This window comes from Medicago sativa, chromosome 5 (genome assembly GCF_051527215.1).
Source record: "Medicago sativa cultivar Bolivia chromosome 5, Bolivia_mono, whole genome shotgun sequence".
NCBI classification, from domain to species: domain Eukaryota; kingdom Viridiplantae; phylum Streptophyta; class Magnoliopsida; order Fabales; family Fabaceae; genus Medicago; species Medicago sativa.
In genome coordinates, this window is record NC_140753.1 from 9,981,595 (window position 1) to 9,996,573 (window position 14,979).

The window sequence follows — 14,979 nt, forward strand, 5'->3', positions numbered from 1 at the left end:
TATATGAGTATCCGAGTGTTGATTGATGTCCGTAAACCTTTGGCGAGATTCAAGAAGATCAAGATTAAGGGTGGTTCACATGAAGTCCGATTCAAATACGAGCGATTAGGATCTTTCTGTTATTATTGCGGTTTGCTCCGACATACGGATGAATTCTGCAGTAGCCTATTTGCACAACCTAATGACGATGGTTCTCGTATGTGGAGTTCTGACCTGCGAGTTCCAATGAAGAAAAATGGCAACAGAGGTTCTAGTTCTAAGTGGTTGCGGAAGGATGGTGGTACGGTTAGAGCTGCTGGTCCATCAGTGTCACAAAATACAAGAACTGCTACACATGTTTCAGGTACTGAAGGAGGCAGTCAACAACATTCAAAGGCTCCACCAATTGTCAATAAATTAGGGGCAACAATCTCTCTTGCTGAAGCTTTTGCAAATCCCTCTACTCTATTCCCTCGATTGCCAAACAAAACAAATATGGCAGTTACAAATCCAGCAGTAAATGATACAGAACTAATGGAGGAAGAATTAGATGGCACATCAAATAAGAGATCTAGGAGCGCTGATACACAAATAAAAAATACAACACTACATGCATTAGATGACTGTGTTATTACACCGTCGGACAAAGCATGTATGGAGGACGTACATCGCACTGAACAGCAGCAGAACACACAACATTTTTTATCGGCAGAGTCTGGTTCCCAGGCCTGCCGGACGAAATGAGTATCTTATGTTGGAACTGCCGAGGTCTGGGACATCCTAAGGCAATTCCTAGTCTTAAAGACCTTATCCGTGTCTATAAACCGGATATTTTTTTCCTTATTGAAACTTTATCGCATTCTAATAAAATAAGAGAAGTTTGTTATTTGCTTGGCTATGATTCCTATTTTACTGTTGATAGGGACGGTCGTAGTGGCGGCCTTGCTGTTATTTGGAAGTCCTCTATTCAATGTAATATTATCAATTATTCATCTAATTTCATTAATTTGCAAGTTTATGACTCAGACAGAGGCAATTGGCGCCTGACCTCTTTCTGGGGCTATTCTAATAATGCTCAGCGTCGACAATCTTGGAATCTCCTTCGAGATCTTGCTGCTATGTCCACGGACCCTTGGTGTATCATAGGCGATTTTAATGATCTCCTTACGAGTGATGAAAAACGAGGGGGATCCGAGAGACCAACTTGGCTTTATAATGGTTTTCGTTCAGCAGTCAATGATTGTAACTTGCATGACCTTCCTTTAGAAGGATATCCTTTTACCTGGTTCAAAAGTCTTGGAACCCCTCGCGCCTTAGAAGAAAGACTTGATAGAGCGTTTCATACATCCTCCTGGCTCACTTTATTCCCGAATGCAAGATTAATTAACCTTGTTGCGGCAACTTCAGATCATTCACCTATCCTTCCAAAACTGGATCCAGAGAGTTATATTCATTCGAAACGTAGCTTCCGCTTTGAAAATTCATGGCTCCTTGATCAAAGTCTCTCTGATATGGTTGACGAGAACTGGCACTACTATCCAGCTAATAATGTTTTACAAAAATTAAAGTATTGTGTTGATGATATGGAAGCATGGAGCAAAGCCAATACTCCAAATTTTCGTCACGAGGCAAACAAATTGCGGAACGAGCTTGCTGCCATTCGAAGTACTAATGATCACACAATTGATGCATCTATTACTAACATCCAAAACAAGCTTTCTTGTGTCTTGTTGCAGGAAGATATTTATTGGAAACAGCGATCCAAAGTCTTTTGGCTCAAGGATGGGGACAAGAATAGTAAGTTTTTTCATGCATCAGCCACTGCGAGACGCAAGAGAAATACTATAAAAAAGTTGCGGGATGCTCATGATAGGTATGTCGAAGATCAAGCTGGTCTGTGTAGCATTGCCCAAGACTATTTTTGTAATCTCTACACACCTAGTGACGGAGATCATTCACCAATTATTGCAACTATCCATCAATGCCTGTCTCATCAAGACAATATGACTCTAACGGCTCCCTTTAAGGAAGAGGAATTCAAACAAGCTATTTTTTCTATGCACCCTGACAAATCTCCAGGTCCTGATGGTCTTAACCCAGGCTTCTTTCAAAAATTCTGGCCTCTTATTGGTAGGGAGATTTTTGAAGCTTGTTGCTCATGGCTTGATGAAGGTAGCTTTCCTCCTAAATTAAATGATACTAACATTGCTTTAATTACAAAAGTAGATAATCCAGAGCGCATGAAGGACCTTCGTCCCATTTCACTTTGCAATGTCATTTACAAGATTCTTTCAAAAGTGCTTGCCAATCGGCTCAAACAAATTCTCCACAAGTGCATCTCTGATACTCAAGCCGCTTTTGTCCCGGGTAGAGATATTCTCGATAATGCTCTCACTGCTTTTGAAGTACTACACTATATGAAATGTAAGACTAGAGGTAAAGAAGGAAACATTGCTTTAAAGCTTGATGTTAGTAAAGCCTTTGACAGGGTCAAGTGGAGTTATTTACAAGCGGTAATGGAAAAGATGGGGTTTTCAAATACCTGGATTAACTGGATTATGCAATGTGTCTCCTCTGTCAATTATCATGCGCTTGTCAACAATGATCGTGTGGGACCTATCACTCCTCTTTGTGGTCTTCGATAGGGGGATCCCCTCTCACCTTACCTTTATATTATTTGTTCAGAGGGCTTGAGTTCTTATATCAGGCATCATGAGAATAACGGCCTCATCCACGGGGCACGCATCTGTCGGGGGAGTTCATCGATTACTCACCTCCTTTTCGCAGATGACAGTTTTCTTTTTTGCAAGGCTACTATCCCTGAAGTGACAACCCTCAAGAATATTCTGGATACTTACGAGGCTGCTAGCGGACAAGCTATTAATTATCAAAAATCCTCCATCGCTTTCAGCCGAAATACAGATTTGACTCTCCGAAACAATATTATTCATCTCTTGGGAGTTGTGGAATTTATGGGGCACGGTAAGTATCTTGGCCTCCCTTCTATGGTAGGCAGAGACAAAAAATCGATATTTATTTTTATTAAAGAACGAATTTGGAAAAATATACAAAACTGGAATGCTCGTTCCCTTTCACGAGCAGGTAAGGAAGTGCTTCTAAAGTCCATTGCACAATCTATTCCTACTTACTGTATGATCGCTTTTTTACTCCCTACCACTTTTGGGGAAGAAATAGAGCGCATGATGAATTCATTTTATTGGGGTTCGAAGAAGAATGGAGGTCGAAGTATTAATTGGTTAAATTGGGATAAGATGACTGCTTGTAAGGATCAAGGTGGTCTTAATTTTCGTGACCTTGAAGGTTTTAACCTTGCCATGCTAGGTAAACAAGGATGGAAGCTCATTACAAACTCTTCCTCTCTCCTCACCAGAGTTCTCAAAGCTAAATATTTCCCTAGAAGCGGTTTTTTGGGCGCCACTATTGGTCATAGTCCAAGTTTCACGTGGAGGAGTATATGGAGCACTATTCCGATGTTATCTCTTGGCTATAGGTGGAAAATTGGTAACGGCAACGATATTAATGTCTGGAAAGACCCTTGGATCCGCACTCGTCAGAATTTGCGGCCTTTCACGATACCGGCAAGTAATCTTACCAACATGACTGTCTCCCAGCTTTTCAACCCAACAACCAACACTTGGAATCGAGACTTTATTGCTTCTATTATGAACACGCAAGATACATTAGATATTTGTAAGTTACCTTTGCACTCTCGAACTGATTCTGATACAATTATTTGGAATGCCTCTTCTAATGGCTCATACACAGTAAAATCTGCCTACAAGATGTGTTTGAATATTTCAAAGCAACGATCAAACTATCATGTCCCAGGCGATTGGAAGTTAATGTGGACACTGCATGTTCCGCCTAAAATCAAACATTTTTGTTGGAGATTGCTTCGTAATTGTTTACCTACACGGTCTAATTTGCAAGGTCGTGGAGTACCTTGTTAGTCAACTTGTGTGACATGCAATAATAACGACCTTGAAGATGAAATGCACCTATTTATGCATTGTAAGTTTGCTATTGATTGTTGGAAATCAGCAAATCTTTGGGGTACGATAGCACCGTACATGACGTCCAACGGCAGTTTTTCCTCTATTATCTTTGCCATACTTCGAGCGCTTGAGGCGGAAAATTGTGCAAGATTTGTAGCTATCTTATGGAGTATTTGGCGCTCGCGTAATGCTTGTTTATGGGAGCAAAAACCAGTCAATGCAAACACATCTTGTATCATAGCACTGGATATTGTTCGAGACTTCAAGTGGTGCAACCGTCCCAATGGTAATGTGCAGCCTGCTACTCCAGTATGGTCTAAACCGCCGACAGATTGGATAAAGTGTAACGTTGATTGTGCCCTTTTTGAAGCTGAAGGAAAATTTGGTGTTGGTATTTGTTTTCGAGACAGCCTTGGACAACTTATCCAAGCTCACTCAATGATTTTTCCCTCTATCCCAACTGCAGCTGAATGTGAAGCTACCGCCATACAACAAGCCCTCCAAATTTCTCTTGATCTTGGCCTCAATCAGGTAGTATTCGAAACAGATTGTCAGCTAGTTGTGAATGCAGTCCTTGGTAATAGCCCCTATGGGAATGAGTTAGGAATCTTACTCTCTAATTGCAGAACTTTACTTTTTTCTAATGCTAGTTATGCTCTAGCTTATGTTAGGAGACAAGCTAACAGAGCCGCTCATAATCTTGCTCGAGCGTCTATATTACATGCTAGTCCCACTACTTTCTATCATTCTCCATATTGTATTCACTCTATTATTTTGGATGAAATGAAATGAGTTAGCTTTCCTTCAAAAAAAAAACTGTATTTTTATTGTGCTCTTATATTATTTTTTCTATTGTTTTGATTTCCGTGTCAATGTTTACATGTATTTCTATACATTTAGTTGTCTCATAAGTTAACTTAAAAATAATTGTTCAAATAACATATCACTAAAACAAATCAGTCACACCTTTTTTTTATGGGTCTTGCTAACCAGTGCCCTCAGGACAATGGTTAAGGAATATATAAATAGAAAATTTGTTTTGGTTGCTTAACCAATGTCTTGAGGACACCGTTTATAAATAGAAAATTTATAAATTTATAAATTTGTCTTATAAAGTTACTTGTTTTTGGTCTTATTAACCAGTGCCCTCAGGACAATGGTTAAGGAAGATATAAATAGAAAATTTGTCTTAAAAATAAAAATTTACTTGTTTTGGTTGCTTAACCAATGTCTTGAGGACACTATTTAACATTCTCTTTTTTTTATTTGACAAACTAATAAGTTACGGTCTTCCCTTTGTTTTTGAAATATACACCATTTTGAGATGTTGGATCACGAATGGAGTTTGGAGGACCATCTAAATTGGATTAATTATGAGCAATCGCACATGACTTATGGTATTGTTTTCAAACCTTAAAATGTGTTTATCTCAAAGTTTTAAAATGTAGCAATGTGAAACTTCAAATTCACATTTACTTCACATTAATGAAAAGGACGACACAATTGCTATAACCAATATACAACTATCAATACTTAAAAAACGGTAAGAGAGGAAGGTTGTGAAACCAACTTTTAAATAACTTGTGAAATCAACCACATTATAAATAACTTTTAAATAACTTGGAACACTGATAGTAAAAGTTGTTAGACAATATGTAATGGGGTTTTGGTTATAATTGGGCTAAGGGTAGTTTAGTCTTTTTAAATGTCTAGTATTTATACTCTATTGTTACTCTTTCTTCATTGAACCAATTGTTATTCTTATGAAAACCCTAGCCGTATTTCTCTATTGTTAACATGGTATCAAAGAGCATGGTTGATTCCCTCTGAATGATGTTGTTGTGCTTCCGTTGTTAAAGAAAAAAAATAGGGAAACGCAAAAGATGTTGTTTGTTTCTTTAAGGTTTGTTTCTATGGATCAAATCTTGAATTGTGAAGGTACGTTAATGTTTTGTCTTTTAGGTGAGAAGAAAAGTATCTTGTTTGCTTCTATTCTAGTATTTTAAGGTTTGCTTCTATTGTTTTTGCCTTCGGATTGCATTGGTGAGAAGAAAATATCTTGTTGGATTTAAGGTTGCCGTATTGGAATTGTTTTTGCCATAGTTACAAAGTGCTTTTGTAGTGTGCTTCAGGAGTAGTATTTTGTTTTTATCAAACCATGTTTGCAATGGCTAGTGGAGTAGTATTTTGTTTTTATCAAACCATGTTTGCAATGGCTAGTGATAAAGATGATTCTCTCCAATCTATTAGTGTCCAACTCAATGGTGAAAATTATTCTTATTGGAGTTGTAGGAAAAGATATGTGGAGTTATATTGATGGAACTTATGTTAAGCCTACGGATAAAAAGGATGTTGATAAGTATGCAGAAGCTTTGAAAACATGGAATAAAAGTAATTCAAAAATTATTACTTGGATCAATAATTCTGTTCCTCAGTCAATAGGTATGCAAGTGGCAAAATTTGATACTGCTCAAGAGGTTTGGGGTCATTTGAATTGTTTGTATGAGCAATCCAATTTTGCAAAACGGTACAAGTTGGAGAGTGATATTAGGGATCTTAAACAGAATAATATGACTGTTCATGAATTCTATTCGGCCATGACTAATTTTTGGGATCAGTTGGCTCTTATGGAATCATATGAATTGAAAGGTGTCGAAGCGTACACTGACCAAAGAGAATAACAACGTCTGGTACAACTTCTGATGGCTCTTCGTGATGATTTTGAGGGACTCCGTGGAGCTATTTTGCATTGTAATCCTCTTCCCAGTGTTGATTCAGTGGTTAGTGAATTGTTGGCAGAAGAAACTAGGCTTAAGTCTCAGTCTGATTTGAATCAAGGAAAAGGAATTATCCCGAATCCTCCATCTGTTTTTGCAGCTCCTTTTCACAAAGGAAAACCTCAGGGGAGGGCTGGTATTGGTAGTGATGAATGTGCATTTTGCAAGGAGAAATGTCATTGGAAAGCACAATGTCCAAAGTTATTGAAGGCAAATAAAACGAATTTTATGGCTCCATCATCCAATGTTGTTTCTCCTATTGCTCCTACTATGGCTGGTACTTCACAAGCATCTGATCTTATTGCGCAATTTCAAAAGTTTCTCTCTACTCAGCCACATGTTATGTCTGCCTCCTCTGGATCCATAATTCAGGAGGCTGATTGGGACATGTCGTAGACCTAAGGACTTTATGTATTGGAAGAGGTTTAATGATTCTTCTCTTTAATTGTCTCTTCTTTGATTGTCTTCCTCTCTTTGGTTCTTTCTTCTTCTGATTGATTGTTTCCCCTATTACTTCTTTGATTGATTGTCTCTCTCCCTTTTGATTGTTTCTCTTCCTCTCCCTTTTGATTCTTCTGTTTGGTTGCTTCTCTCCCTTTTGGTTCTTCTGTTGGGTTGCTCCTCTCCCTTTTGATTCTTCTGTTTGGTTGCTCCTCTCCCTTTTGATTCTTCTGATTGGTTTCTTCCCCCTTTTGATTCTTCTTTGTTTGATTGGTATTCTCCCTCATTGGCTTCTTTTGTTTGAGTTTTCCTCTCTCTATTTGGTTCTTTGTCTATCTCTATTGGATTGTTTGATTGCTTCTTTCTCCCTATTTGGTTTCTTTTGTCTGATTGCCTCTGTGTGTGTTGGTTTCTTCTGTTTTGGTTGCTTCACTGCTGGTTCTTCTATTTGGTTTGGATCAAAATGGTTTGGATTAAATTGGCTTGGTTTGGTTTGGCTCATCTCTTTGTTGGTTCATCTATTTAGGCGGTGCTTCTCCTTATGTTGGTTACTATGTTAGAATTTTATTTTATGTATTATTGGTTCATCTCTTTGTTATGAACATTCAGTTTTTTCTTTTATTTTTAAAAAAAAAAAATCAAGTTTTTTCTTTTATTTTAAAAAAAATCAATTAAAGTATATTCAATAGGAACAATGCCAGCAATAATTATCTGGCTTGAAAATATTGTATAACTAAACTAAATGTGCTATATACAGTGGCGGAGCTAGAAAATATTTTGGGGGTGGGCCAAATTATTTTTTATCCATTCAAGTGACCAATTATTTCATGTGCAAATTTACCGCGTAAAGGAGTTTTATTTTTGGATCAACCAAAACCTAAAATCGACATAAAATTGTATAAAATCTCGCAAAATAGACCTATAATTGAATTATTTAAATTTTTTGGGTGAGCCACTACATCACTTTACGGGAATTTGGATCAACCGAAACCTAAAACCGACACAAAATTGTATAAAATCTCGCAAAGTAGAACTATAATCGTTGATTTTTTAATTTTTGGGGGTGGGCCAGGCCCACCTCAGCCCATGAAGGGCTCCGCCACTGGCTATATAAACAACAAAGACATACCCAAATGTCAAAAGCAAATATGGACCAAAATCAAATGCATTTTGTTCTGGTACATGGTTCTGGCATGGGTGCCTGGAATTGGTACAAGCTTAAGCCACGGTTAGAATCATCTGGTCACAAGGTCACAGCACTTGATCTTGCAGCTAGTGGCATCAACACTCAGGAAATTCAAGATGTTGATACTTTTGCTGAGTATTCTAAGCCTTTGTTAGATTTCATGATCTCACTTGGTCCAAATGAAAAAGTAGTTCTTGTGGGACATAGCTTTGGAGGAATGAGTATAGCCCTTGCAATGGAAAATTTTCCTAGAAAAATTTTAGTTGGAATTTTCTTAGCTGCTTTTATTCCTGATACCCACCACAAACCATCTTATGTCCTACAACTGGTGAGAATTTATTATGGTCAGCTAATTTATACGTACATTTTGCAATATAAATGTCATTTATTTTGTCCAAACTTATAGATGATAGCATTACTCTCATATTAATTGAAAGGGTTAATAGGTCTTTACCTCTGTAATATACACCCTCCAGTCACTATTATAAGCAAAACTTTTATTTTATGTTCATTCATTAGATGATGCATGTGGTCTATAATAAAGATCATACACATCATTAATTGAATGAATCTAAAATACAAAGTTTTGCTTATAATAGTGACCGGAGGGTGTAGGTCATTTTCGATTTTCCCCTGTAAATTTTTTTTTATTTACCCCCTGTAAAAAAAAATTGTTTTGATTTACTCTCCTAATAGGCCAAACAAAAACGAAAATTTCTTGAAAAAATAAAATAAAATTGGTTTTTGTTTGGCCTATTAGGGGGGTAAATCAAAACAAATTTTTTTACAGGGGATAAATCAAAAAAAAATTACAGGGGGGGGAAACCGGAAATGACCTATATTACAGAGGGTAAAAACCTATTAACCCTAATTAAAATTTACATAGATCACATAAAATTTAAACGTAACAACCCGGTCTAATTTGTTAAGAATGATTTACAAAATAGTGATGTCTAGTTGAATTTCAATCAATAAAAAGAGTATATGTTTAGAAGAGAGTGTCTCTTACGCATGTAATTTTAGTGAATGGCATGGCCCTAGGGGCAGGCGGGAGGGGCAGTAAACTAGGGTACCATTTTTTTATGGGCGTCAAAATTATTATTTTTACTTAGTTAAGTCAGTACGACATAGATATATTTCTTTTTAATTCGATTTGATTAATTCTATTAAAAATATATTTTTATAAAACCTTGATTATAAATGAATCTTTTACAACAAAAATGCAAGAAGAAAGACATTTTAATAATTAAAAGAGCACTACTTTATTGATTTGCTGAGGATATAAAAAATCTTTGAACCGATCCTTGTGAATGTTTAGATTTACAGTGAATTTGAAGAAATTCTAACGAAAATTTAGTTTTGTTAAGGCTTCAAAATTTCATTAATCCTAATGTTCATTTTTAATTTACCTGACCTTTGGGTGTTATGGATAGTATATTGAAAGATACCGAAGTATGGGATGGTTAGACTCTGAGGTCTCATTTGATGGAAACAAAACATTGATACGTTTTGGACCCAAGCTACTGTCCACAATGTTCTTCCAACTCAGTCCCAGAGAGGTATCTTTATGGCGTCTAATCATGTAGCTTCATCTCCAACAAAATTAGCTAGACACAACACATGTTATTGATTATTGCTTAAAAAATTGCTTGGTTGGAATTTTGTAGGATTATGAATTGGTCTTGACTTTAGGAAGGAGAACGTCACTCTTTATAGAAGATTTGTCTGAGGCTGAAAATTTCCCAAAAGAAGGATATGAATCAGTTCCTCGTGCTTATATTGTTGCTAATAAGGACTTGGCAATTCCAGTGGAGTATCAGTATTGGATGATCCAAAATGCTGGGATTGATATGGTGAAAGTGGTCGAGAGAGCAGATCACATGGCTATGCTTTCTAATCCTCAAGACCTTTACTTATCCCTCCTTGATATCACTCATAAATACTCTTTCTAGTCATTATTATAAACAAAATTTTAGATACATTAATTATTTAATGTATCTAAAAAGTAAAATTTTGTTTATAATAGTGATAGGAGGAAGTATACTTAATCGATATGGAATATTTCCTCTTGTTTTATAAGAAAAATTTGGATCAACAAAAATTGATGTATTTAGATCAAATTTTATATCAACTTTTGTTGATTCAACTTTTTTTTTATATATATTGGAGACATCTTTGAACACATACAAAAAATTAAATAATAATTTAATAATATTTTAATTAGTATATTTTTTCAATGCACAACTATTTTACATATGCATCACATTATTAAATACATGTGTAAAATAATTGTATACTGACAAAACATACTAATTAAACTCATGAAATGATGTGTAATTTTTAAACAATTACTACCTCCGTCCCTAATTATAAGACCCTTTTGAGAATTTTTTTTGTCCCTTTTTATAAGACCCCTTTGCTATTTCCAACTACATTAATTATTTCTTTACATACATGCCCCTATTTATTATACATCTTTTTCTTCAATCAGCAATAAATAACATGTTGAAAACATAAACCAACTCTCTCTCTTAAAGGATAAAATTGTAAAAACAATAGTAATTACAAACATATTTAATGCAAATATCCACTATCTTAATTCCCGTTATTTTTTCAAAAGGGTCCTATAATTAGGGACGGAGGTAGTATATGATTTGCATTTTTTTGAGTGGTCCAAATAATATGCGGAGATCCTTTTAAGGGGATTCACTATCTTCTGGTGAATATGTATGCTAGTATATATATGTAATGTTAATCGAATAATGTTTTCTTTAAAACTGCTGGAGAATATATGACTTTTTAAGAGTGAAAAATATCACTGAAAAAATATATATTGGTTGAGAAAATTGATATCACATTTTCGTAGCATGTGATATCAATAACTACACTTCTTGTTGTGTTGCTCGCTGATCTAGAATAATCTAAAATGATACGATGGGGTTGTTATTTAGGCTCTGTTTGGTAAAAATAGCGGATAGCTGATAAGCTAGCTGATAGCTTTTAGCTGATAAGCTAGCTGATGACTGATAAGCTAGTTGAAGTGTTTGGTAAAATTAGCGGTTCAATAACTGATAGATGTAAAATTACATAAAAGGACATTTTTATCATATAAATGAACTCTGGTTCATTTTCATCTGTGTTTGTGTTGCCAACACACACGTTCTTCTTTGGAGCATATAAAACATGAAAATTGATTTTTTTAGGAACTATGGGTGAGCTGAATTTGTATTACCCTTGTCAATGCTAGAAGATGATGAAGAGGAGAAGAACTCAGCATTGTTTCATTAATGAGTTTGATTGAAAAGTTCGCAAAGAAAGAAAAAATGGGAAAGAAAGCTAGCAATCAAAAAAGAAGTTGATGTTGTGTGTGACACTGAAAATAATTGGGATTGAGTGGGTGGACTGGTGGAAACTAAGTCTGAAATGAAAGATGAACAAAAAACACAGCAACCCAGAAACGTGAAATGAAAGAGAAGATTAAGGGCAAAAATGGAATTTAGTTAGAATAATAAGGGTAAAACTGGAAATAAAAGTGAGAAGCTATAAGCTCAAACGTTACTTGGAATAGCTTCATGAAAAAAGCTATAAGCTAATAATAAAAAAGTGTTACCAAACAGAGCTACTTTTGTCAAACGAGCTTATAAGCTAAAATCTAGAAACTAGAAGCTCATTTACGTGGCTTACCAAACAGACCCGACCAAAAGACTATTGTCCCAACCACCCCAATTAATGGCACCGTATGCATTTTGACAGATTGTCCAAAAACTTTCCTGTCATGTATACATTGTCTCTAGAAATTACCAATAGGAAGGAACCATTGAGCCAACTTGTTTGACTTGACCCACAAATCGCCTTACCCATTAACAATCCAGTTACTCTCACGAAGACATTTAAGCATATGGTTTAACTTTAAATATAAGCTTCAAATGTTTAGGCCGAAATTGTTAGGCATGGAGATATCTACGGTGTCTTGAATTCTAATCCTAAATCTCTCATTTGTGTGAATTTCAATGGTATATGTCAATTTTGTCTACGAAAAGAAAAACATTAAGATTTTTTTATTTAATAAAATTTTAGTCAATGAAAAGATAACGATAAATGATCCATTAGTCTAGCACGGACCTACCAAACTCATTTTGGATTTGACATCTTTCTATATTTAGCAAAAGAAGGCATAGAAAACAATAATTATGTCTGAATTGAAAATGAACCAAAAACAGAAGCATTTTGTTCTAGTACATGGTGTTAGCGTTGGAGCTTGGAGTTGGTACAAGCTTAAACCACAGTTAGAATCTGTAGGTCACAAAGTCACAACACTTGACCTTGCAGCTAGTGGCATCAACACACACAAAATTGAAGATGTTCAAACTTTTGCTGAGTATGCTAAGCCTTTGTTAGAGTTCTTAGCCTCACTTGATCCAAATGAAAAAGTGGTTCTTGTTGGACATAGCTTTGGAGGAATGAGTATAGCTCTTGCAATGGAAAAATTTCCTGAAAAAATTCAAGTTGGAATTTTCCTAGCAGCTTTTATTCCTGATACTCAACACAATCCATCATATGTTCTAGAACAGGTGAGAATTTATTCTTTTTATATAACGTAGTACTTAAATATTAGATAGAATTATTGTCAATTAATTTGTGTAAGCTGATTAGAATATTGTTAATTTTCTTGGTGGAAATAAGCATGTAATTGATTGTTTCAAACAAAAAAAAGTATCTTTACCATCAAATGTAAACTAGGATAAGATGAGAATATTTTTGTCTTAAAAAATAGAATAAATATAGAAATGTGATATTTAGTTCCTTAAATTAAAAAAATACGTCAACAGCAGGCCTAAAAAAATACGTCAACAGCAGGGTTCGAACCTGCGCGGGCGAAGCCCAACAGATTTCAAGTCTGTCTCCTTAACCACTCGGACATATTGACTGATTATATTTGTTTTAAGTTGGTTAATATTTATTAGTTTAGTTATAATCACTATATAAAACATTGCTCATTGTAGTCAACTTTTCTCTTGATTTATTTCTTTTTTCTTTTTTTGATCTCTATCATTCTTCTCAACACAAATCAGATTTCTCATTAAAACCTTGATAAATTAGATTTATATTTCTTTGTATTAATGTTTATGTTTTATTTACCTGACCTGACTTGGATCATTTTGTGATATGGATAGTATATTGAGAGATACCCGGTTACTGGATGGTTAGACACTGAGTTTTCATTTGGTGGAAACAAAATGCTGTTGTTACCTGGCTCAAAGTTCTTGTCTACTAAGTTCTTTCAACTCTGCTCCATTGAGGTACTTAATTGTGCCATCTATCTTTGCAGTTTTTACATAGATTAAATAGCAAGTAATTTTGTCCTCTAAATATGTAAGACCCTGTCACTAAAGTCTAAAATATATGGAAATTACGCGATTAGTAAAACTGGATAGAACAAAACAAGACAAAATAATACGAAACAAAACATAATTGTATTAGAGAGCTATGAAAGTTATATTTTTTTACGTTCAAATGTAAAAAATGTTTTTTAGTATTTTTTTTTTATTGTTTATATTCTGGACAAAAACTTGTCTTGTAGTTTAGTAACGAACAAGAATTCTTGTTTTTGTCCCAAAAATCATATATTGTGACGGTGCCCCATTGTGGACTTTGCAGGATTTGGAATTGGTGAAGATTTTAATAAGGACAGGATCACTTTTTCTTGAGGATTTATCTGAAGCGAAGAATTTATCCAAGGAGGGATATGGGTCGGTTCCACGTGCTTGTATTGTTGCAAATGATGACTTGGCAATTCCACTGGAGTATGAACAATGGATGATCCAAAATGCTGGGATTGATGCGGTGAAAGTGATTAATGGAGCAGATCATATGGCTATGCTTTCTAAACCTCAAGAACTTTGTTTATCTCTACTTGAGATTGCTGATAAATTTGAACCGAAATTTAACTAGTATGTTGTAGTAAATTGAATAATGTTTTCCTAAGAGACTCATTTTTTTTTAGCACCTAAGAGACTCATTTTTATTCATTGTATGAACTAATAAAATTGAGAATTATTTTACTTGACAAAAAATAGTTCTTGAGCCATCATGTTATATATAAGAGTAAATTACACCCCCTCCCCTCAATGATGCTTGAATTACACACTCATTCCCTTTTATGTTAAAATATACACTATCCTCCTTTGAAAAGAAAAATTTATACTCCCCTCCCCTATAAGATGCTTGAATTACAACCTCCTACCTTAATAATTAAATATGCACTACATTTTAATATATTTTAGGTTTGGTACCACATGCATAGGTTTGGTACAATGTGCATATACTGCCGAGTCTATGAGCATTGCATACATTATTGGGGTTTAGGGTGTTACAGGTTGTCCCATGATACTTGATCTTATGACCACAATAGTTGCATATAGTTGTATTTTCCGAGTTAGGATCTACCGTGAAGTCATTCCAAACAGCAGAACAGTGTTTACTGCTCAGTTACCACTGGTAGCATAGAAGTAGTGTTCTGGACAACTGGTGGAGGAGAAGCAAACAAATCTGTTGACTCAGATTGATCACCTATTTTGAT

The 14,979-nt window shown here is 35.2% G+C and overlaps 2 protein-coding genes, 1 non-coding gene and 1 pseudogene across 4 annotated transcripts; 3 read left to right on the forward strand and 1 right to left on the reverse strand.

The window, feature by feature from the left end:
- The first annotated feature begins 6,207 nt into the window (after positions 1–6,207).
- On the forward strand, positions 6,208–7,303 carry LOC146919862 (uncharacterized; annotated as a pseudogene).
- A 947-nt stretch (positions 7,304–8,250) lies between these two features.
- On the forward strand, positions 8,251–10,519 carry LOC146919863 (norfluorocurarine synthase 1-like). 2 transcript variants are annotated; one of them, XM_085713264.1, is made up of 3 exons: positions 8,267–8,727; positions 9,833–9,958; positions 10,067–10,519. In XM_085713264.1, exons 1-3 carry the CDS (start codon positions 8,347–8,349, stop codon positions 10,349–10,351), a joined length of 792 nt encoding a protein of 263 aa, XP_085569390.1. In that variant the 5' UTR covers positions 8,267–8,346; the 3' UTR covers positions 10,352–10,519. The 2 variants fall into 2 exon arrangements, with proteins under 2 accessions (XP_085569391.1, XP_085569390.1); XM_085713265.1 differs by lacking the exon at positions 9,833–9,958 and having other exon boundaries at positions 8,251–8,727.
- Positions 10,520–12,585: 2,066 nt separating this feature from the next.
- Positions 12,586–14,473, forward strand: LOC146919864 (polyneuridine aldehyde esterase-like). The gene is made up of 3 exons (XM_085713263.1): positions 12,586–12,970; positions 13,574–13,699; positions 14,058–14,473. The coding sequence occupies exons 1-3, from the start codon at positions 12,590–12,592 to the stop codon at positions 14,349–14,351; spliced, it is 801 nt and encodes a 266-aa protein (XP_085569389.1). The 5' UTR covers positions 12,586–12,589; the 3' UTR covers positions 14,352–14,473.
- On the reverse strand, positions 13,245–13,326 carry TRNAS-UGA (transfer RNA serine (anticodon UGA)). The gene has a single exon. It is a non-coding gene; the product is annotated as a tRNA-Ser (tRNA).
- Positions 14,474–14,979: the final 506 nt, after the last annotated feature.